The sequence below is a fragment of the Bufo bufo genome, chromosome 1 (genome assembly GCF_905171765.1).
Source record: "Bufo bufo chromosome 1, aBufBuf1.1, whole genome shotgun sequence".
NCBI classification, from domain to species: domain Eukaryota; kingdom Metazoa; phylum Chordata; class Amphibia; order Anura; family Bufonidae; genus Bufo; species Bufo bufo.
The window spans coordinates 138,513,650-138,538,562 of NC_053389.1; the positions used below are offsets into that span (position 1 = coordinate 138,513,650).

At 48.9% G+C, this 24,913-nt stretch overlaps 1 protein-coding gene across 1 annotated transcript in view; it reads left to right on the forward strand.

Annotated features, from left to right (window-relative positions):
* The first annotated feature begins 16,271 nt into the window (after nucleotides 1-16,271).
* The window catches only part of LOC120999064 (myo-inositol 2-dehydrogenase-like), a 30,249-nt gene continuing 21,607 nt past the window's right edge, over nucleotides 16,272-24,913 (forward strand). Inside the window, exons 1-2 of the mRNA XM_040429944.1 lie at nucleotides 16,272-17,349; nucleotides 19,319-19,900. Of these exons, the coding sequence (XP_040285878.1) occupies nucleotides 17,105-17,349; nucleotides 19,319-19,900 (827 nt within the window). The 5' untranslated portion in view covers nucleotides 16,272-17,104. The remainder of the gene's footprint in view (nucleotides 17,350-19,318; nucleotides 19,901-24,913) is intronic.

The window sequence follows — 24,913 nt, forward strand, 5'->3', positions numbered from 1 at the left end:
TTGGGTAAAAATGTTCAGTGATGGCAGTGAAAAAGGCTTTGAAAGGGTTTTCTGACATTTTAATACTGATGACCTTGGGGATGGATTGGCCCTGGAAAAAAACCTAAAGGTGGCCCCATGTTGTAGGCGAGTTCAAATTGACAGAAGGCAGGGCCAACAATACCGTAGTGCAGAACAAAATACCGCTCCAGCAGAACTAAATAGCACAGTGCAGCACAAAATACTGCTTCCCACGCCAACTACCGTATATCATAGCCCTGAGGATGGCAATACAGTTGAATTCAAGAGGACACATGCGGCTGCTGGCCAGGTGCATAAGTGCCTGATGCTCCTACATTAATTATTGTGAGCATCAGATCATTATGTACCCGGCTGGTGGCCACGAAGAGGGCTTGGGTGACCCTCTGGGCATCGGCCCACCAAGAAATTTCGCTGTAGGATATATGGCCAGTCTGCCAATGGATGACCTATACTCTGGATAGGTCATCAGTATCTGATCGGTGGGGGTTCTCCACGTAACTACCCATAATCCTGCATGCCTCATACACAGGTCCACCTCAACATCATCGACAAGTTCATTTATACCAGTAATTTAATTTAAAAAAGTGAAACTCATATATTTTATAGATTCATTACAGACAGAGTGATCTATTTCAAGCCTTAATTTCTTTCAGTGTTGAAGATTGTGGCTTACAGTTAATGAAAACCCAAACGTCAGTGGGTGAGATTTATCAAGGCTGGTGCAGATATCCTCTGTGCCGCAGGAGGATACGCCTAATTTATGACAATGCGCACACTTCATCATAAATTAGGCATGTCCTCCTTCAGTCCGTGCGCCTTAAAGGGGTTGTCTCACTTCAGCAAATAGCATTTATTATGTAGAGGAAGTTAATACAAGGCACTTACTAATATATTGTTTCCATGGTTATGACCACCCTGCAATCCATCACCAGTGGCCGTGCTTGTACACTATAGGAAAAAGCACTAGCCTATGTGCGCTGCCACGGCCCCGGCCACCAGAGAAGCAAGCTCTTTTTCCTATAGTGTGCAAGCACAGCCACCATTGATGGATTGTAGGGTGGCCGTAACTATGAAAACAAGCAGTGCATAATGTCATGGAAAAATGAATCCAGCCAGCAAAGGACGCCATATGGATAATAACAATACCTTAGTAAATGGCTTGCATTAACTTCCTCTACCTTTAACAGAAAACTAGAGCTGCTGTAGATTTCTGGCTTCATTTGCACCAGAACATTAGCGTAAATGAATATAAATTTGTCAGAGCAACTGGCCATGCCCCCTTCCTACGCCCCCTTTAGGGAAAGAGGCGAGGGTGGCATACAATGCGTGAGATGCAACAATTGGTAAAAAATGTGACTTTTTTAGACCACTTTTCAGGCGCAAGGGATATCTTTAATCTCCCGCAGTATCTCATAAAATTAGAATACTAATAAAACCAATTAAAAATTATTTTTAATACAGAAATGTTGGCCTACTGAACAGTATGTACAGTATATTAATTCAATACTTGGTCGAGGCTCCTTTCACATGAATTACTGAATCAATGCAGCGTGGCATGGAGGCGATCAGACTGTGGCACTGCTGAGGTGTTATGGAAGACACGGTTGCTTTGATAGTGGGCTTCAGCTCATCTGCATTGCTGTGTCTGGTTTTTCATGGTCCTCTTTACGATACCCCACAGATTCTCTAAGGCCCCTTTCACACGGGCGAGTATTCCGCGCGGATGCGATGCGTGAGGTGAACGCATTGCACCCGCGCTAAATACCGACACATTCATTTCTATGGGGCTGTTCACATGAGCGGTGATTTTCGCGCATCACTTGTGCGTTGCGTAAAAAAATCGCAGCATGCTCTATATTCTGCGTTTTTCACGCAACGCAGGCCCCATAGAAGTGAATGGGGTTGCGTGAAAATCGCAATCATCCGCAAGCAAGTGCGGATGCGGTGCGATTTTCACGCACGGTTGCTAGGAGACGATCGGGATGGAGACCCGATCATTATTATTTCCCCTTATAACATGGTTATAAGGGAAAATAATAGCATTCTGAATACAGAATGCATAGTAAAATAGCGCTGGAGGGGTTAAAAAAATAAATAAATAATTTAACTCACCTTAGTTCACTTGTTCGCGCTGCCGGCATCTCTTTCTGTCACTACTCCTAGGGCTATTCAGGGCTACTAGCGCCTAGGTTTACAGTGTATGAATATTTCCACCTTCAGGGTCTATTCATACTGACAGGAGTCAGGGCTAGGTCTAGGGTTTCATAGGTGGTTACCGTTTTCCTTTCCCTAGCCTTGAGGCCTAGTTCCTGGTCTTTTTCCTTCAGTTGTCATTCTGGTGTTCCTCCCCTCCCCCCACATTGTGACAGCTGGTGCCCGTAGTAGTTACCAGGCCTGTCCTGAACCTAAGGTTGCACTTCCGGACCGATTTTCAGGGGGAAGCAATAATTTCATTCAGTTCAGAGAGTCGTGTAAATTGTAATTTTGTTGCTTAAAGGGGACGCTCAGTCTTGGGCTTTTTCTCTACCGACCGGATCACTGTCCCTCCGGTCTGCAAAGAAAAGGGGGTTAGTCAGCACCTCCCAATGCGCAGGTGCACGCTAGGGCTGCACGATAAATCGAAAAAATAATCGAATTGCGATAATCGGCAAATGCGATATGGCGATTTGGCCGACCCGAAAATGCAGCGATTATATATGAAGGGGCCCCGCGCACATAACTGGCTTTGCGTGTAAAGTATTTTACTAGTGTGTGAAACAATCTCTCTCCTTTTGATAACAGGTCCAGCCTCTGTACTCACTTTCACGATGAATGCAATGCACTGCAGCGTACGGCAGCGAGCGGAGCGGCCGGCGCGTGACTGACGTCACTTAGTAACGCTCCTGCTTCCAGTTATGTGCGCAGTTTAGGACACATGAGGGGACACATAGGGCCATGAGGGGGACCAGCATAAGATGCTATATGTCTTATGCTGGCCCCCCTCATGGCCCTATGTGTCATAGCACACATCCCCTATAACAGCGTCCTCCACAGATCCACCCCATAACAGCGTCCTCCACAGATCCACCCCATAACAGTGCCATCCACAGGTCCCCATAAGTGTCCTCCACAGATCCCCCACAACACAGCGTCATCCACAGATCCCCCACAACACAGCGTCATCCACAGATCCCCCACAACACAGCGTCATCCACAGATCCCCCACAACACAGCGTCATCCACAGATCCCCCACAACACAGCGTCATCCACAGATCCCCCACAACACAGCGTCATCCACAGATCCCCCACAACACAGCGTCATCCACAGATCCCCCACAACACAGCGTCATCCACAGATCCCCCACAACACAGCGTCATCCACAGATCCCCCACAACACAGCGTCATCCACAGATCCCCCACAACACAGCGTCATCCACAGATCCCCCACAACACAGCGTCATCCACAGATCCCCCACAACACAGCGTCATCCACAGATCCCCCACAACACAGCGTCATCCACAGATCCCCCACAACACAGCGTCATCCACAGATCCCCCACAACACAGCGTCATCCACAGATCCCCCACAACACAGCGTCATCCACAGATCCCCCACAACACAGCGTCATCCACAGATCCCCCACAACACAGCGTCATCCACAGATCCCCCACAACACAGCGTCATTCACAGATCCCCCACAACACAGCGTCATCCACAGATCCCCCACAACACAGCGTCATCCACAGATCCCCCACAACACAGCGTCATCCACAGATCCCCCACAACACAGCGTCATCCACAGATCCCCCACAACACAGCGTCATCCACAGATCCCCCACAACACAGCGTCATCCACAGATCCCCCACAACACAGCGTCATCCACAGATCCCCCACAACACAGCGTCATCCACAGATCCCCCATAACTATGTCATACCCAGCCGCGTCAGCGGCTCATATGGGAAAATCCAAGCAAATAGACCTCTAGCACAATTCCCTTAAAATATTGCATCGCACATCGTTATCGCAATTTTTAGGGCCCTAATCGCAATCGCACAAAATTCCCATATCGTGCAGCCCTAGTGCACGCTGCCATGGCTGAAAACATAGAGAAAAAAAAAGACAATGCAACAGCACCCTGCAAACCAGATAAAGTACAATAATGCCATAGTCACAAAAAATATTATAGTGCTAATGCTATGCTTATTTATAAAGTGAGATGCTTGGCAAATTTATTTTGTACAAAACCATGTGGATCCAACACTTCCTGACCTTTATGGCGGCCAATATGGCGCATAACAAGTAGTATTTAGTGTTAGGACCCGTCTTACAGAGATCGCCTTGACGTTCGGCAGACGGGCTCAAATGGTTTTGTACAAAATGCATTTAGTAACATAGTAACATAGTACATAAGGCCGAAAAAAGACATTTGTCCATCCAGTTCGGCCTGTTAACCTGCAAGTTGATCCAGAGGAAGGCAAAAAAAAAACACCCTGTGAGGTGGAAGCCAATTTTCCCCACTTTAGGGGAATAAAAAATTCCTTCCCGACTCCAATCAGGCAATCAGAATAACTCCCTGGATCAACGACCTCTCTCTGTAATATTATTACACTCCAGAAATACATCCAGGCCCCTCTTGAATTCCTTTATTGTACTCACCATCACCACCTCCTCAGGCAGAGAGTTCCATAGTCTAGGCAGAGAGTTCCATAGTCTTTGCCAAGCATCTCACTTTATAAATAAGCGTACCATTAGCACTATAATATTTTTAGTGACTATGGCATTATTGTACTTTATCTGGTTTGCAGGGTGCTGCTGCATTGTCTTTTTTTCTCTATGTCCCTCCGGTCGGTAGATGAATTTTTCAGAGTTCTAGGTCTTATTTACGATCACCCGGATCGGATCTCCCTCACCGAGACCAAGTTACGTGGTTTACGGCAGGGAGGGCATTCTGCAGAGATCTATTGCTCTGAATTTAAGAGATGGGCTACGGATACAGAGTGGAATGATCCAGCTCTCCGTAGCCAATTCTGTCAGGGATTATCCGAGAGGCTAGAGGACGCGTTGGCTTTTCACGAAAATCCCAAATCATTGGAAGCGACTATGTCCCTTGCTGTACGTATAGATAGACGCCTGAGAGAGAGATCTAAGGTCCCTCACTCTCAGGACGAACTATCATATAATGTGGCGGCTTCCTCTGACACTCTGGGTGGAGAGACTCCTGAGTTTATGCCTGGTGAAGAACCTATGCAGATAGGGGGAGCTACCCCAGGACTTGCTTGCAAGAGTGTTAGTCATAAGAAGGAGTATGCTATTTCTGTGGAAAAAGGGGACATTTTGTTAATGTTTGTCCTTACGTTCAGCGTCAAGGTGAAAACAAAAGAAAGAAAACGTCTACTCTTGGTGGTGTGGGTGGGGAGTCAGAGGACTTACTTTTGTTATTTACTGGTAGTACCAGATTTCTCCTGTCTGCCAAGGTGGTGCTAGTCCAAAACTGTGGGAATTGAGGCGTTCATTGACAGTGGGGCAGGGGTTAACCTAGTCGATGGTCAGTTCGTCCATATGCATGGGTTGACAAGTGCATTAGAGAAAAATATTTCTGTGTTTGCAATACTCAGAACCACTTACTTAGAAATGTTTGTCACAGATGGTGCAGGACATCAGTTTAAGAGTGGGTGATTTTCATCAGGAATCCATTTCGTGTTCTGTGCTGGAGGGTCTGCCTGCTCAGTTGGTTCTGGTTTTACCATGGTTGAGCAAACATATTCCTACCATTGACTGGCAAGCAAAACAGATTCTCGATTGGAGTAATTATTTCATGTACAACTGCCTTCATAGGCTGCTCTAGACTTTGTGAGGCCTCAAACATGAGGCCCCCACGAAGATCGTTGGGATGCCCGTGATCTCCCGTACGGCACCCCGGCTCAGTCCTCAAGAAATAAGCTGTGTCAACCACCGCACGGAGCAGTGGTGTGGTCAGCACTCCCCCTCCATGTATCTCTATGGAAGACTCGGAGATACGCAAGTGCTGTATCTGTGGCTCTCCCATAGATACATGGAGGGGGAGTGTTGACCACCGCTCCGGGCACAAGGAGATCCGGAGTACCATACAGGAGATCGTGGGGGATCCCAACGGCCAGACCCCCCCGATCAGACACTTATCTCCTATCCTTTGGATAGGGGATTTATTTTCCTATCCCGGAGTACCCCTTTAATATGCAGTGACATCACAGTAAAGGGTTAATATGCACAGTGACAACACAGTACAGGGCTTATATTCACAGTGCATATTAACACTTTGCATTAACCCTGGCCCAGTTCTCTAAATTGACCCTCCCCCCACACACACCGCATTTTGCTGTACTTGCTATACAGCAGCACATACTTGTCACATCCAGGGCCTCCAGGTGACGTCTCCTCTGATGTAGATCTTCTCTGTCATCGTCTTCTCCATTCAGTCCGGACACTTCTCTCAGCCGCCTCGTCTCTGCAGAGTGTGACACACAGGCATCTTAGTGTCCTCACATTTCTATCATCATCCCCCAACCTGGAGTCCCCACAGTGTTATCCTGCTGCTCGCTGTGCCCCCCCAATACCCCCAAATACTATCCTGAAGAAATAATAGTGCTCCCACAGTAATAGTGCTCCTCATAGTCCCACCAATAGTAATTCCCTTCTATAATGCCCTCATTAGTTAGTAACCCTGCCCCCTACAGTGCCCCAATTAAGTAATTTGCCCCCCACACTGCCCCCATAAAGTAATTTGCCCCCCACACTGCCCCATCATGTAATTTGCCCCCCACACTGCCCCATTAAGTAATTTGTCCGCCACACTGCCCCATCATGTAATTTGCCCCCCACACTGCCCCATTAAGTAAGTTGCCCGCCACACTGCCCCCATCATGTAATTTGCCCCCCACACTGCCCCCATTAAGTAAGTTGCCCCCCACACTGCCCCATTAAGTTGCCCCCCACACTGCCCCCATTAAGTTGCCCCCCACACTGCCCCCATTAAGTAATTTGCCCCCCACACTGCCCCCATTAAGTAATTTGCCCCCCACACTGCCCCCATTAAGTAATTTGCCCCCACACTGCCCCCATTAAGTAATTTGCCCCCCACACTGCCCCCATCATGTCATTTGCCTCCAACACTGCCCCATTAAGTAATTTGCCCCCACACTGCCTCCATTAAGTAATTTGCCCCCCACACTGCCCCCCATTAAGTAATTTGTCCGCCACACTGCCCCATCATGTAATTTGCCCCCACACTGCCCCCATTAAGTAATTTGCCCCCACCCACACTGCCCCCATTAAGTAATTTGCCCGCCACACTGCCCCCATCTTGTAATTTGCCCCCCATACTGCCTCACAAATTTGCACACACACTAGTGCCTCATATTATGTAATTTGCCGCCCACCTTGTACTTGGCAAGGACATCCAGGAACATCCTGGCAGAGATACATCTGGACCTGCTGGACGTTTTAAGTCATCTGGTGGTCTGCAACTTCAAGTAGTTAAAGTGAAACTTCAGAGCGCAACCGCGTCCTGCTGCGCATAATCCTGCGAGACCCGTGACCTGACCTGACCTCCCGCAGCGGCTCTCGCGGGATTATGCGACGGAGGGTTGCGCAGCGCTCTGAAGTGGCCGATCAGTGGACAAGTACCGGGGGGGGGGTGGAGAATAGCATTCGGGGCACTGAAGCTCAAGCCCCGAATGTTTTGACTTAAGGATGCTCCCACCCGACACCGCCGCAAGTACAATTTGTACTTGCGGCGGTGTCAGGTGGCAGCCAGAGCGAGGCCCCCACCAGCGCGAGGCCTTAGGCGGCGGCCTAAGTGGCCTAATGGAAGAGCCGCCTCTGACTGCCTTAATACATCTCTTTCTGTCTTGACCACAAACGCTGTTCCCTCCTTCATTTCTGATTTTTCTGATGTATTCTCTGAGAGTGGTTGTCTGGGTTTACCCCCACATCGGGAATATGATTGTCCTATCAATCTTATTCAGGGAGCGAAGTTGCCCAAATCTAGGCTATGTAACCTTTCTGAACCCGAAAGAGCGGCCATGAGAGGGTATATTGCCGAGAGTTTGGCTAAGGGACATATTAGAATATTAGATCTTCCAAGTCAAGGGGCGGCAGGGTTTTTCTTTGTAAAGAAGATAGACGGAACTCTTAGGCCATGTCTGGACTTCCATGAGCTCAATCGGATTACTGTCCGTGATCCGTACCCTCTTCCTTTGATTCCTGACCTATTTAACCAGATTGTCAGAGCCAAGGTGTTCTCCAGGTTGGATTTAAGGGGGGCATATCATCTGGTCAGGATCAAGGAAGGGGATGAATGGAAGACGGTGTTTAATACCCCAGAGGGTCATTTTGAGAGTCTGGTCATGCTGTTTGGGTTAACTAATGCTCCTACGGTTTTCCAGCATTTTGTTAATGATATCTTTCATCATCTGTGTGGGGAGGTTTGTTGTTGTGTATCTGGATGACATACTAATTTATTCTCTAGACATGCAGACTCATCAGGATCACTTGAGACGGGTTTTACAGATCCTAAGAGAATAAATTGCATGCTAAGATGGAGAAGTGTGTATTTGTAGTTCAGGAAGTGCAATTCCTGGGGTACCTACTCTCATCTTCAGGTTTTCGTATGGATCCAGTGAAGGTCCGTGCTGTGTTGGACTGGGATTGACCCGAAAATTTAAAAGCACTTATGCGGTTTTTGGGGTTCACTAACTACTACCATAAATTCATTTTGAACTACTCCTCTGTGGTTAAACCTTTAACGGACATGACTAGGAAGGGTTCGGATGTCTCAACCTGGTCTGATGCGGCATTACAAGCTTTCTCAGCGGTGAAGGAATGTTTTGCTTCTGCTCCTATACTGGTGCAACCAGATGTGTCACAGCCATTCATTGTGGAGGTTGACGCATCCGAGGTAGGGGTAGGAGCAGTCTTGTCGCAAGGTCCTTCACCTAGTAAATGGCATGTGCATTCTTCTCTAAGAAACTCTTGGCCGCAAAGAGAAATTATGTTGTGAGTAATAGAGAGTTGCTGGCCATCTAGATGGCTTTTGAGGAGTGGCGTCATTGGTTGGAGGGAGCAATTCATCCTATTACTGTGCTTACCGATCATAAAAATCTGGCTTACTTGGAGTCGGCTAAACGACTGAACCCAAGGCAGGCCAGATGGTCGTTGTTTTTTACCAGATTTAATTTCATTGTCACCTATCGCCCTGGGGTCAACAATGTCAAGGCTGATGCTTTGTCACCTAGCTTTCCTTGGGGGAAGGGGGGGGGGCGTGATTCGGAAGATCCTGGTCAGATATTGTCTGAGGGGGTAGTTATATCCGCCCTATATCCCGACCTTGAGGCAGAGGTGATGGAGACCCAGGGAGATGCCCTGGATTCTTGTCCTCCGGGGAAGTTGTTTGTTTCTTCTGAATTATGTCACAAAGTGTTTGAGGAACATCACTGTACGGTTCTCACAGGTCATCCTGGGAACCGATCCACTGTTGATCTCCAGTGATGGCCAGTTCGCAGTGTTCGCTGACGAACACATGCGATCTGCCATCTTTATTCCCAAGTCCGGCGATGCAGAGGTAAGTGCTTACCTGTGCCTGCGCCGCGAGCCTCTCTGAAGCACATGCGGTCACTGGGAGCAGGCAGTTCCGAGAACAGCCTTCATCGGGCTGTTCTCGGAACTGCCTGCTCCCGGTGACCGCATGTGTTTCAGATCGGCTCGCGGCGCAGGCACAGGTAAGGACTTACCTCTGCATGGCCGTACTTCAGAATAAAGATGGCAGATCGCATGTGTTCGTCGGCGAACACTGCGAACTGGCCATCACTGTTGATCTCATCTCTCGTAGATTCTGGTGTCCGGGGTTGCGCAAGTAGTACTTGTGCACGTCCAAAGGTGACACATACTCGGCCTTCTGGATCTTTACTTCCGTTGTCTATCCCATCCCGACCTTGGAATCATTTATCCATGGATTTTATCACAGATATACCTAATTCTTCAGGGAAAACTGTGATTTTGGTGGTTGTTGATCGCTTTAGTAAGATGGCACACTTTATAGCATTGCCTGGTTTACCTAATGCTAAGACTCTTGCACAAGTGTTTGTCGACAACATTGTGAAATGACATGGTATTCCTTCTGATGTGGTGTCTGATAGGGGGACTCAGTTTTTTTCCAAATTCTGGAAGGCGTTCTGTACTCGTCTGGGGGTACAATTGTCCTTTTCTTCAGCCTTTCATACTCAGTCGAACGGACAGACTGAACGCACTAACCAGAGTCTGGAGACTTATTTGAGATGCGTTGTCTCGGAGTACCAAGAGGAGTGGTCCTCATTTCTGTCTTTAGCTGAGTTTGCCATATATAACCGTAGACAGGAGTCCACTGATAAGTCGCCGTTTTTGGGATATATGGGTTCCACCCGCAACTTGGCACGTTTTCTGGTATGGAGACTTCTGGTATACCTGAAGAGGAACGATTTTCCTCTTCTTTGTCATCTATTTGGCGGAAAATTCAAAATAATCAAAAAAAAAATGGACAACAAGTATAAACGTATGGCTGACAATAGACGTATGAATGGTCTGGACCTGAGAGTGGGTGATTCTGTGTGGCTGTTCACAAGAAACATTAAGTTGAAAGTACCTTCTTGAAAGTTGTGTCCAAGATTTTTTGCTCCATATAAGATCACTGCCATTATTAACCCGGTAGCCTTTCATCTTGAACTTCCTCGGGCTTTGAAGATTCATAATGTGTTCCATAAGTCATTGTTAAGATGTGTCCAACCTGTTGAACCATCCTCCTTGCTTCCTGCTCCTGTCATGGTGGACGGTAATCTGGAATTTCAGATTTCCAGGAGAGTTGACTCGCAAATTTTCCGCAGATCCCTCCAGTATCTCGTTCACTGGAGGGGTTACGGACCAGAGGGGAGAATGTGGGTTCCAGCGGCCAACGTAATGCTAGTCGTCTGGTGAAAGCCTTTCACCGAGCTCATCCGGAGAAAGTCGGTCCTGGGTGTCCGGAGGCCACCCGTAGAATGGGGGGTACTGTCACAGTCTCTACTGGGACAGCGGTCAGAAGATCTAGGAGACTGGCTGCACGTGATGTGAGCTGACAGCCTCTCTGGTTTCACTCTTCTATGACATGTATTGTCCCTGACCGTAGTTACAGCTCCACACGTCGGCGCTGCTGTGCACTTTGGCAGACACAAACAGGCTCAAGGACTGGCCCACCTTCTGTTCTACATACGTGTGCACGGCTGGTACTGCCTTTTTGGCAAAGAAATGACAGCTTGGGACTCACCACCTCGGCTCAGCACAATTCATCAGTTCTTTGAAAGGTGCTGTAACAGTCTCTACTGGGAGAGGGGTCAGAAAATCTAGGAGACTGGCTGCACGTGATGTGAGCTGACAGACTTTCTGGTTTTACACTTCTGTGTTGTTGCTCGGTATGACCACACATCTGGTCTCAGGTGTAGCTTAAGTGGTAATTCCTACTCCTCTATTTATTCTGACCTCACCCATCATGCTATGCGGTTGATAGCTCCTTTTGCTGTGGAAGCGCTGGTGTTGGTTCTCCGCTGAGTTACTGCTCGTCCGCATACTTCGGAGTTAAGTGTCTCTTTTTCCTATTGTTTGTTTGTGTTTTTTTCCCCTTCCTTTTGGTATTAGGCTCAAGGGGGTCTGCTGTTCCTTCAGCTTGGAAGGAACAGGTCATCTGTTGTCCTGACACTATCACCAGGGCCCTGTTAGGGTGAGATAGGGCCTAGGTTCCGACGTATGAACATTCCTACCATCGAGGTCTGTTCATACTGTTAGTAGTGAGGGCACGGATTAGGGACTCACTAGCTGGTGACCATTCCCCTATCCCTAGTTTCCACACCTAGTACCTTTCCCCCCTTCCCTCCTGTGTTGGGTGTGGAGTGTTTTTCCCACACCGCGCCGTGACAGGTGCAGAGTCCACCACTTGGAAAGGGAGGGACTGCAGCACCAGCAACTTGGCCAGGAGCACATTCAGCTTCTGCGCCGTTAGATGAGTGCACGCATACTGTTGTCTCTTGGCAATTGCTTCGGTGATCGATTGCTGATGGAATGACTGACGAGGAGTAGGAGAATCAGGACCAGCAGATGATGGGAAGGACAGACAGCTCTCTTTGGCTGAGGTGGTGGAGCCTTGACTGCCTGAAATCGGGTGCGTGCCACTGGGTGATGCAGCGGTTGCTGCGGCAGGCTGGACCACCACATCAGAGCCACTGTTCTTTCAAGACACTTTATGGTTACGCTGCATTAGTGGACGCAGGGCCACACTTCACCTTCTGCCCACAGATTCTACAAATGGCCATGTTCACCTCCTCCGGCGGCTTAACAAAAAACTGCCACACCGCTGAATAGGTGATTTTACCCCCAACACTCCGTACTGACTGACTGCTCTCGCCGTTGCTTCCGTGAACCCCTGTACCACTACATTCCGGGCAGATAGGCTCCTGCGAAGCGGGTGGTTTACCCCGGGCATGTTTGGCTCCCAACCTCCTACTGCTGCCACCCTGCTGACTATCGGCCATGCTAGCGACTTGTTGGCTCCACCGCTGCCTCACGGGCAAGCTGCCACCCTCTTCTCCCGATGATGATGAAGCCCCTTATTCATCCGGCCCACATCCCATCGAGTACTGTCTGCACATCATTGATGTCCTCCACAACGGTCTCTGGGTTAGGAGCCTGACTGCTCACAACACAAGCTCCCATGCCACTCTCTTCATCACTGCTTGCCCGTCTACTGGAGGAAGCGGCAGATGTCCCCTCCACATCTTGGCTGGCCAGTAGCTGCTGACAGTCCTCTGGTAGCTCGTCCTCGCTGTATAGTGGAGCTGAGCCCACAGCATATAATACTTGTCTGGCTGAAGAAACAGCAAAAGGACATAGGCAGGTTGAGGACAGGTGAGGGCACAGGGCCTGCTCCCAGGCCATGCCAACTAAGGGTTGCATCTGACAAACCCACCGACTCTTGGCTGGGGGTGTCTGATGTCACTTGGGATGAAGTGGATGACCGTCTTAACCATTCAAGAGCCGCTGGGTTGCTGGTCAAGACACTGACGCTAGATGACACCGGGAGCTCAGGCCTCTCGCTGCCACTCCTGCTGCCACGCCCCCTTACTCTACTGCGACCTCTACCAGAAACATTTAGGCCTCTGCCACTCCCCTGTGCAGGGCCTCGCACTTCTCTGCCTGACATATTGTTAGATCAAAGAAATAAATAAAAAGGAAATTAAAACACCCCAAAAAAGTCTGCAATTTTCTCACTTCACCACACAACGGCTAGTAAGCCCTTTTTTTCCCACTAATACACGCCAAAGAAGGCTTTAGAACATATAACTGCATCGCTATACGGCAAATAGACTCTTGTATTTTTCCACTTATACACGCCACAAAACGCTTTAGAACATATAACTGCACCGCTGAACAGCAAAAATATATATTTTTTGCCACTAATACACGCCAAAAAGGGCTGTAGTTTTCTCACTTCACCACACAACGGCAAATATAATTTTTGTGCTACTAGTGCACGCCAAAAAGGGCTTTAGAACATATAACTGCACCACTGAATGGCAAATAATATATATTTTTTCACCACTAATACACGCCAAAAAGGGCTTTAGAACATATGACTGCACTGCTGAATTGCAAATAGGCCCTTATTTTTTTCCACTTATACATGCCACAAAAGGCTTAGAACATATATATTATTTGCCGTTCAGCGGTGCAGTTATATGTTCTAAAACCTTTTGTGGCGTGTACTAGTGGAAAAAAATAAGGACCTATTTGCTGTTCAGCAGACAGTTATATGTTCTAAAGCCCTTTTTGGCGTGTATTAGTGGCAGAAAAATTTATTCCCAAGTTTATCAAGACATTTTGCATGGGTATTGCAACAGAACAACAACCCAAAGCATAGAAGTAAATCAACAACAGAATGGCTTAAACAGAAGAAAATACGCCTTCTGGAGTGGCCCAGTCAGAGTCCTGACCTCAACCTGATCAAGATGCTGTGGCATGACTTCAAGAAAGCGATTCACACCAGACATCCCAAGAGGAATGGTCAAGAATGACTCCTGACCGTTGTGCACGTCTGATCTGCAACTACAGGAAACGTTTGGTTGAAGTTATTGCTGCCAAAGGAGGTTCAATCAGTTATTAAATCCAAGGGTTCACATACTTTTTCCACCTGCACTGTGAATGTTTACATGGTGTGTTCAATAAAAACATGGTAACATTTAATTCTTTGTGTGTTATTAGTTTAAGCAGACTGTGTTTGTCTATTGTTGTGACTTAGATGAAGATCAGATCACATTTTATGACCAATTTGTGCAGAAATCCATATAATTCCAAAGGGTTCACATACTTTTTCTTGCAACTGTAGCTGCACCGCTGAATGGCAAATAATATATATTTTTTTCCCACTAATACACACCAAAAAGGGCTGTAATTTTCTCACTTCACCACACAACGGCTAATAAGCCCTTTTTTCCCACTAATACAAGCCAAAAAATGTTTTAGAACATATAATTGCACCACATAAGGGCAAATAAGACGTAGAAATATTTCCTTGTAATAAACCCTGTTAATGGCTGTATCACAGAGCACTTGCACCCCAATAACAAGAACGGTTTGCTGGAATTACAGAGCTGTATAATGGCAATTTGGATCCGCAGTCAGTGCAGCAAGGTGTAATAGGATTATTACCCAGGCTGTAAACTCCCCTACTGAACCCTGTTCTGCTTAAATACTGTGGAATGATTCCTCCCTATCCTTTCCCTGAATTTCTATACAGGAAAATTAAAGTTTTAAAGTCTTTCCTAGCACTGTCCCTAGCGCCTGCTGACGTCTCTCCCTGCACTAAGTACACTGGAAAATGGCTGAATCCAAGATTTTTGAGACTATTTATAGGGCTGTGACATCACAGGGCTGGCTGATGATTGGCTGCATGCATGGCATTGTGGGTGATCCCGCCTTCCCACAGTTCCTTGCTTCATGTCCTAACACATGCGGCAGCCATTTTAGAAAAAATGCGATTCGTTACCACGAAGCGTGAGGAAATTCGGATTTTTCCTGAAATTCTGTTCGAATTGCACTTTGTAAAGTTCGATTCGCTCATCTCTAGTAATCAGTACCTTATTGGTGAAGGTCGGACTCAGGGCACCCCTGTCGGTCAGCTGTTTGGAGAGGCCTCAGCACTAGGCCAGACGCTCCTCACAGCGCGGCACATTGTATAGTGACGTCACTTGGCACTGCAGCTTAGGTACATTCGCTTGAATGGGACTGAGCTGCGTCTAAGCCATGTGACCAGGGGCGTAGCTAAAAGCTCATGGGCCCTGGTGCAAGAGTTTAGCTTGGGCCCCCGTCCCTCGGTGCTTTTTGGCAAGGGGCAGGGGAGCACATATCCTTCCTGCTGCCTGAGGCAAACATTGAAAGGGCACCCCCTCATGCCAAATTCCTAACCTAACCCCTTCCCTCCAGCCAGAGGTGTAAATTGACCAGTATGCACTTTATATAATGCCAGTGTCTTATGTGGCACAAGGGTCTTTGGGCCCCCTCAGGCCCATGGACCCGGTAGCGACTGCTACCTCTATAGCTACGCCCCTGCATGTGACCGATAAACCTAACCACCAAATTAAAAAAATTCTCACATGTTTAGCCATTACTGGTTACAGGCCAATGAATTTACAGATTTTGAGATTCAACTTCAAAGTTATGCTGTACCTAGAATTACTAAAAATGCTCTATACTCTGTATGTCTATGTGCATGCTGTACCTAGAATGAATAAAAATGCGCTATACTCTGTATGTCTATATGCATGCTGTACCTAGAATGAATAAAAATGCGCTATACTCTGTATGTCTATATGCATGCTGTACCTAGAATGAATAAAAATGCGCTATACTCTGTATGTCTATATGCATGCTGTACCTAGAATGAATAAAAATGCGCTATACTCTGTATGTCTATATGCATGCTGTACCTAGAATGAATAAAAATGCGCTATACTCTGTATGTCTATATGCATGCTGTACCTAGAATGAATAAAAATGCGCTATACTCTGTATCTGTCTGTACGTCCCTGTGCATGCTGTATCTGTTATTACTCAAAGCCCTGCATCGCGGTCAGCCACCTCTAGATGCCGCTAGTTACTAACTAATATTCTAATCATATCAGGGAACCACACGTCTCTATGACATTCAATTACTTCCGGTTCTGTGTGCTTCCGTCACCGGGGCATCTGAGTGGTTGATTTGGGAGCAGTAAACTCGGCTAGAAGTAACTGGGAGTTCTGAACTGTGTGCGGGGGAAGACATTAGAGGCTGCACCGCCCGGTGATAGTACAGTAGACAGGTCGTGGAGCTCCTGTATGCGTTATATTAGTGATAGTCAGCATTGGGGTAGGGAGGGGGCAGTATATCTGTATAATCAGGCATTGAATGGTGAATTAGATGCCCCCTTCGTACACATACTTCATAGTCCGGCAACCACCAGAGGAATAAATGGGGATGATGGGGTTAAAGCTTGCTTATCTCCATGGTTACCTGTGTATTATAAGAGACTTGGGCAGGAGCTAGTAACCAGAGCGTTCTATTCTCACCCTGTGGTGCCTGCCTGTATTGCATTTGCTGCTCTTTGAATATTAGTAATTCTAATATAGTTTGAATTAAGATGTGAATTAATGTTTCTAGTGCAAAAATATTCCAAAATGATAGAACACATCTAGTATTTACGGATATGAGTAGAAGGACGTGTGTAACCCCAGAAGGACAGCTGATGTCACAATTGAGGGTTTTATAAAGAATAATGAGATAAAACATGATGTGAATGACATAACTTTATGGTGACTTGTCTGGTAGGGGGCGACAGGGAGTAAATGCTGAAACCGATTTAATACAGGATAGAGTCAGACACAGATCAGTTTAGACATGCGGGTGGGATATATACAGATACGCACCTGAGGTATGAGAACGCAGCCTCAGACAGTGTCGAGAGACCTCCCAGTAGCGCCGTCCGTTGGACAGAACTTTTCTAGACTTTGATTTATTTTTTTCCATTGCCATGGGACGGAAGAAGAAGACCCTGCACGACTATGCGGCGGAATTTACGGACCTGGCGGTGAGGAGACATGTCATAGAACATGATGACACGGGAGAGACCTCAGTGGTGGAGACTCTGTATTGTAAATCCTGCGAGCTGCCCATGCGGGTGAGACGGGATCGGATTTTGGAGCACTTGGCCTCGGGAAGGCATTACAGGAATCGGAGACTGATCAAGCAGCACTGGAGCCGAGCCCCTATGCTAGTGTAAGTTACATATGGTGGCTAGTCACCATCTATAAAGTGATGCCATGGAGATTCTATAGCATTGTGTTAGGCTACTTTCACACTTGAGGCAGAGTGATCCGGCAAGCAGTTCCGTCGCCGGAACTGGCAAAACGTATGCCAACTGATGGCATTAGTAAGACTGATCAGTCTTAAAAATGCTTGATCAGTCAAAAAAATGCATTGAAATGCCGGATCCGTCTTTCCAGTGTCATCCGGCAAAACGGATCCGGCATTTATTTTTTTCATTCCGGTATTTTGAATGGCACTAATACATTCCTATGGAAAAAAATGCCGGATCCGGCATTCAGGCAAGTCTTCAGTTTTTTTTGCCGGAGATAAAACCGTAGCATGCTGCGGTTTTCTCTTTTGCCTGATCAGTCAAAATGACTGAACTGAAGACGTCCTGATGCATCCTGAACGGATTACTCTCCATTCAGATTGCATGGGGATATACCTGATCAGTTCTTTTCCGGCATTGAGCCCTTTTGACGGAACTCAGTGGCGGAAAAGAAAAACGCAAGTGGGAAAGTACCCTTAAAGTTATATCTTATTGGGTTACTTCTCGGCTTAGGCCGCATTGATACAGTGTTTGGTCAGTGATTTCCATCAGTTATTGTGAGCCAAAACCAGGTGCGGCTGTAAACACAGAACAGGAGCAGATCTTTCCATTATACTTTTTCTCTGTGTAGGCTTCAATCCTGCATTTGGCTCGCAATCCTTGATGGGGAAATCACTGATCAAACACTGTGTGAAAGTGGCATAAGGCTACTTTCACACTAGCGTTTCTATTTTCCGGTATTGAGATCCGTCATAGGGGCTTCCGTTTTATCCCCATTCATTGTCAATAGGAACAAAACGTAACTGAACAGAACGGAATGCTTGAAAAAGCATGGGGGCTGAGCAGCCAATGGCAGGCATGGACGAGCCTCCCTAGTGTCACCCGCGATGCTAGGGAGGCTCGTTTCCCGCCTGCCATTGGCTGCTTTCCCCCAACACGGATGTTTTCATCCGTGCACGGGAAGAAGCAGCAGCGGCGGAGCCAGGTAAGTATATTCAGCGTGGGGAGGCTTTTTGTTAGGATTGGATAACCCTTTAAAGATAATACAACCGGATCCGATAATGGATGCAGACGGTTGTATTATCAGAAACGGAAGCGTTTTTGCTGAACCCTGCCGGATCCAGCAAAAATGCTAGTGTGAAAGTAGCCTTACTCCAAGCACATCCGAGTTTCACACAGAATTCTGCTGGTAGCCACTTGGTATCATCACTACGTTTGACAGGCACGCCTAATTCACAGCTGGATAAATCCCAAGATACATTTTGTCAAAACACCTAGAAACTTACTGCTGCCCACTAAGGCTGCATTCGCATCTGTGGCAAGCTGATCCGGCTTCCTCATCTGGCACAATACTGTTGCATGCAATGGTTTTTGTCTGGCCAAATCTCTGCATTTATGTTGGAAAGCGGCCGAATCACTGCTGGACCTCATTACGGTCAGTGGGGATCCTGAAGTGATCTATAGGATCTGGCAGTACGGGATCTGGCGAAATCCTGCAAGCTTCTCTCTGCTGGATCTGCTGCTGGAGATGTGAATGAGGCCTTAGATATTATCTGTAGTTCTTCTCTGGCCATGGTCCAACTGGCTTTACAATCTTCAATACTTCATCTCCTAATCATCTCCTAAATTGCTTTGATAATATCCTGTACATCAGCACTGGCTCAGTGCATTGTGGGTTATATGGGAATGGGAAGTTCTGAATGCTGCTTTGGAAGTGATTGGAGTATGAGAGACACTGTAACTTAGTACACCTTAAAGTATATGCAAAGCATTCTATGTAGATTTAGTCACTCAAATGATGTTTAGACATGGAGCTACGATGGCTGGATTGTCAGTAGAGATATGTATATGTTGTCCTGGATGGCAACAATGTTTCCTGCTTTTTCACAGAACAACAGGTGCAGACCATGTTGAAGACCTCTCCCTGCCTATGGACTCCTCTCTTCACCCTCAGCCCTCCTATATACTGCAGGCCAACTCTATCAGTAATAATATCTGCACCAGCAATCTGGTGCCATCACCTTCACTCCTTCATCATCATCAGTCCTCTATTCCGGGTCACCCAAGCATCAGCTCGACCACCAACATTATGACTGGAAGAGAAGATCCAGCACCATCTACCTCCTCCTCACTGCCGTCATCATTTGGAACAATCCACTTCCAAAACCCATCCATCTCTTCCAGGCACACCAACCAAAGACACGTTATCTCAGAAGCTTCCAACAGCATTGTCCTGGGAGGACTGTACAGCAGAAATGTTTCTCAGGAAAATAAGATTGGCCTTGCTGTTATAGGGGTGAGCCATAGCAGCCAGGCCTTGCTCCAGAGCATCTCAGAAGAAAGTGGCTGCCACCTCTACTACATTGTTGAAAATCAACGTTTGGCGGTGGAGACGGCTTTTAGTGAAGGACTTGTAGCCAGAACTAGAGTGCTGCAGGAGCAGGATGTGGACATTGCCCTTGGTGACCAAAGGTGAGGTAAAAAGGGTTCTCATGGATTTACATATTGATGACCTATCCTTGGGAGAAGTCATCAGTATGAGATCTGCATGGGTTTGACTCCTGGCAACTCCTGACTCCCAATCAGCTGTTTGAGGAAGCCACCGGAGCTCCTGTGAGCGAGGCGGCCTTCTTGTAGCTTATGAAGCACATCGCTGTCCATATGATAGCGGCTGTGCTTGGTATTGCACCTCAGCCCCATTCGCTTGAATGAGACTGAGTTGCACCTAGGCCATGTGACATGTGTTCATCAGCCACATGGCCTCACAAAGTGCTGCGGCCTCTTCGTACAGCTGATCGGTGGGGTCCCGGGAGTTGGATTCCTGAAAATAGGCCATCAATATGTAAATCCTGAAGAAACCCAAATGTAATCTGCTACCCCTATGGCCAGGTTCATATCACCATTTAGCTTTCTGTTCTTCTGATCTATCAGTAGAAGAAAAAAAATAATAAAAGGATCGTTTTTTTTTAGCATCAATTATGATCAGTTTGCAACTTTGCATCATTTTATGTCACTTCCATCAGATATCAGATATTATTGACTGGAGAAAAAGGCCCTCAAAAAGTTCTCTCCTGTCAAAAATAACTGATCCCTGACGGAAGTGTATTTTTAAGGCCTCATGCACATGGCCATTGTTTTGGTCCGCATCCGAGTGCAGTTTTGGCGGCTCGGATGCGGACCCATTCATTTTAATGGGGCCGCAAAAGATGCAGACAGCACTCCGTGTGCTGTCCGCATCCGTTGCTCCGTTCCGTGGCCCCGCAAAAAATATATAATCTGTCCTATTCTTGTCTGCGCTTTGCGGACAAGTACATGCAGTTATATTTAAGGCTGTCCGTGCTGTTCCGCAAATTGCGGAAACGCGCACGGACGCCATCCGTGTTTTGCGGATCCGCGATTTGCAGACCGCAAAACACACAACGGTCGTGTGCAAATGGCTGGGATCAGGGTTATCTTCAAACCTTGGTGTCAGCTATTGTTTATTTCTCGCCCAGTTTCCTTGGGGGACACAGAAGACCTTGGGTATAGCTCATCTCCCTAGGAGGCGTGACACTAAGTGAAGACTGTTAAGCCCCTCCTCCACAGCTATACCCTCAGCCTGGAGAGAGAGACTGCCAGTTTTTGCTTAGTGTCCAAGGAGGCAAGACACTCCCTGCTCTGCAGGGCTGGTTTCTCCTTGTTTAAATTTTAGATTTTTACTTTTTTCTTTTCTTTTTGTTCCAGATCATCAGGGACAACAGAGACGCACTAGACCTCTCTGTTTCTCCCGGGGTTGAGCTGCGCCAGTGCCGGTCACCCGCACGGCTGCCTCCCCCACAGAAGGCAAGGTGGATCAGGGCAGCCCAGCTCCCCTACATCCCGCCAGCGCAAGGGTCGCCCGCACGCCAAGTCCCCCTTCCAGCGTCCTGCCACTACGGTGCCAGTAGCTGAAGGGGCGACCCTGCTGGAACGGACCGAGGGTGAAGACGTCTATGGTGAGAGATTGGCTTCTCCAGCCCAACGTCCCCGTCCCCCCCGGTCTCCTGCGTGCCTGACCCTATACTGGGCCTATGGACCCTTCTGTCCCTGCTAGACCTAGGCTGCCGCAGGGCGACATTCTGCTCCCTCTCTCCTGGCCTCCATAGGTCATTGGCACCCTTCTCCCTACAAGAAGAATGCCTGGGGAGCTGCAGAGGTCCGCAACTAGCTGCCCCTGACAGAGGGGTTATGCAGGCGTCCCACCCTCACAGGCACCCGGTCTCAGGGTCCCCCTCCCTCTTACCGGCTACTGCTTCAGGGCCAGAGCCTTGCTGCTCCTGACCCTCCTCTGCCCTCACGGGCACCGGCCCAAGGGCAAGGTGGTTGTGGCTGTTGGCCACATGGTGCGCTGTTATAAGCCAGGGCCCGCTCCATGGGTAAAATGGCTGCCGAGCGCAGGGTCCTCGCTTCTGGGCAGCGGGGTGGGCACCCGCGGCCTGCAATATGAGCGCTATGCTTCATCAGCCCAGGCCGACCGTCGGAACATTCCGGTCGGCCGGGCACCGCAGGCTTTACGGCCGCGATCCCGGCGCTCTATCCGGGTCCCCGGCTCTTCCGGCCCGCGGGGTGGGCACCCGCGGCCGGCATGTGCATGCGCCGCTTCGTTCCCCGGCCGGTACTTGAATACTGTGCGGCCCCGGTCAGCCGGGCGCCGCTAATAATTTAGGCCCCGGCTTCACGGCCTACAATTACTAGGCCGCAAAATTCCGGCCTCTGTTGGAGGGGGCTGGAACTTCTCCAGGCGGGAATTCTTCCCGCCGGGAGGTTCCCCCGCCCCCAGGGGATCGCAGCGCCGCCCTCCAGGCCGGATCCCTGTTAACCCTTTGGGTACAGGCCGGCTTCAGATGGCCTGTATGGGTGCCCCCAGGGGATCGCAGCGCCGCGGTACAGGCCGGCTTCAGATGGGCCTGTATGGCTGCCCCCAGGGGATCGCAGCGCCGCCCTCCTGGCCGGATCCCTGTTTAACCCTTTGGGTACAGGCCGGCTTCAGATGGGCCTGTATGGAACCCCCCAGTGCTCCTGTAGGTGGCTCCCCTTTCTGTTATATATATATATATATATTAAAAAAAAAAAAAAAATTTTTTTTATATATATAACTTGTGGGCTGCGCAGGACGCTGCAGCCTCATGTCAGTACATGCCCCCCTTCCCTAGGCGGCATGTCGCACTCCCCGGCTGCGGCGCTGCCAGGGTCATTTTACCCTCCTAGCCCTCTCTCACGATACGGCGCTGGTCAAGTGCATGCGGCCCTTTCTGTAGGCAGCATTCGTCACCCTCTTCAGTTATGGTACTGCCATGTGCGGGACCCCCCTCCTGGGCGGGATACTGTACTCTCCCTGGCTACGGTTTGGCCTTGTGCATGATCCCCCTTTCATTGGCGGACTACTGCAGTTACACCGGATACGGTGCTGGCCATGTGCACGACCTCCTTCCATAGGCGGAACGCTACACTCTCACTAGATTCGTTGCGATCTGTGCATGACCCCTTTTTCTTAGGCGGAATACTGCACTCTCACCAGATACGGTGCTGGCCATGTGCACGATCCCTTTCCATTGGTGGAACGCTGCACTCTCACTGGATTCGTTGCCGATCATGTGCGTGACCCCCTTCCATAGGCGGAATGCTGCACTCTCTGATTTCGCTGACGCCCATAGGCATGACTCCCTTCCGTGGACGGCATTTGGCACTCTCACTGGATTCACTGCCAGCCATGTGCATGACCACTTTCCATAGGTGGTATGATGCACTCTCATTGGATTTTCCCTGTGGCGGCATACATACACTCCCTCGGTCGGTGATGTTCTCTCGCCGGTACGTTGTTGGCCATGTGCATGAACCCCATACTCGGCGGGGTGCTTGCACTCTCACTGGATCCGCTGCCGGCCATATGCATGACCCCTCTTCCGTGGGCGGTGTACGCACTCTCACTGGATTCGCTGCCGGCCATGGGCACGCCTCCTTCAGGTGACATGCACACATTCTCACCGACTGATCGCACTCTCCCTGGATGCGATGCTGACCGTGTGCATGACCCCCCCCCCCCTCTTTTCTGGGCGGCATACTACACTCTCACCGGATACGTTGCTGGCCTTGAGCATGGCCCTCTAACATGGGTGGAACGCTTGCGCTCCCATTGGATACCGTGCTGGCCTTGTGCGTGACCACCCCTCATTCCATGGGCGGAATTTTGCACGCTCACGAGATCCAAGGCTGTCCTTGTATGTGCCGTATTGGACTTGCACATGTTCCCCTTCATTGGGAGTAGTTACACTCTCACGAAGTTTCGGTGTTGGGTGAGTTGTTGCACACTCACTTAATGCTAGGATAGCCCTGTGCATGTCCCCCTTTCACTAGGTGGACCTCCTGCATTCCTGCTGGATACTGTGTGGCTATGTGCATGGCGCCCTTCGGGGCGAAGTATGGTATGCCCTACTTCTCTGACGTAGGTACGGCCTTGGGCATTCCCCCCTTTTTTTGGGGCGGGCTTTTGCACCCTTGCCGACTGCAATTTGCCAGGTACATTTCCCCCCTTTCGGGGCTGTCAGTTTTGCGTTCCATCGCATACCATACTAGTCTTGTGCATAACTCCTTTTCAGTTTGCACTTTGCACTTCCGTAGATACTGTGGCACTCTGGCTGGCCTTCGCTGAGTGATATTTTTGCAGTGAGTGGACGTTTTTGTGCGTTGTTTGGGCCGTGTATACCTTCTCGTCCCGTAGGTGGGTTGGCCTTCTCACTGCTTACGGGGCTACTCGTACGTATCCCTCCTTTCCTCCTGCGACATATTTTTTTCTCTTGGGAGACGGTGTTTGCAGCAAGCCTTGCACTATTCTCTAAAGAGATCATTCTGTCCACCTGTGTAAGCCTAAGGTGTTGTCCAACAAACAATAAATGAATGCCTTATATATAAGTAGACGGCCTCTACCTGCTCGCTACTGCTCCGAGCTGGGCGGTGCTCATTCATTTCGTTGGCCCTTCCGCCGGGGAGTGTTCGTGGTTCCTAGACACGTACCCATTCGTCTTCCCGCAGCATTGTTTCCCTGCGCTAGTGGTCACATGGTCGAGAGTGCTGTCTGCAGCGCCCTTCGCATTCTATGTTGGCTCTGGCGGGACTACGGTCCCCTCGCCTACTACTATTTCCTTCTAACCAGGTTCGGGCCGCTCTTCTTGGGAAGGTCACCCAACTTCTCTTGGGTGCTCGCTTACCCAGGTCCGGAGGACATCCACCTTGAGTTCTTCAGGATATTCGCCTTCTGCGAAGCGGTGAACCGGGCGTCTCAGTGTAGCGGGGTTCTGCTTTTGAGCTGTCCTATGGCTTCTCTATGCCCACTCCTCCTTTCTTTTGGAGGGTGTTATCCCGGCCTCTGTCTCGACTGCCTTTTCTCGCCGGTTCTGTTTGGCTCCCACTCGGTACGGATCTCTCCGATGTGGCTTCTGTTCCGGCCACGCTTCAGAGGATGTTCCTTCT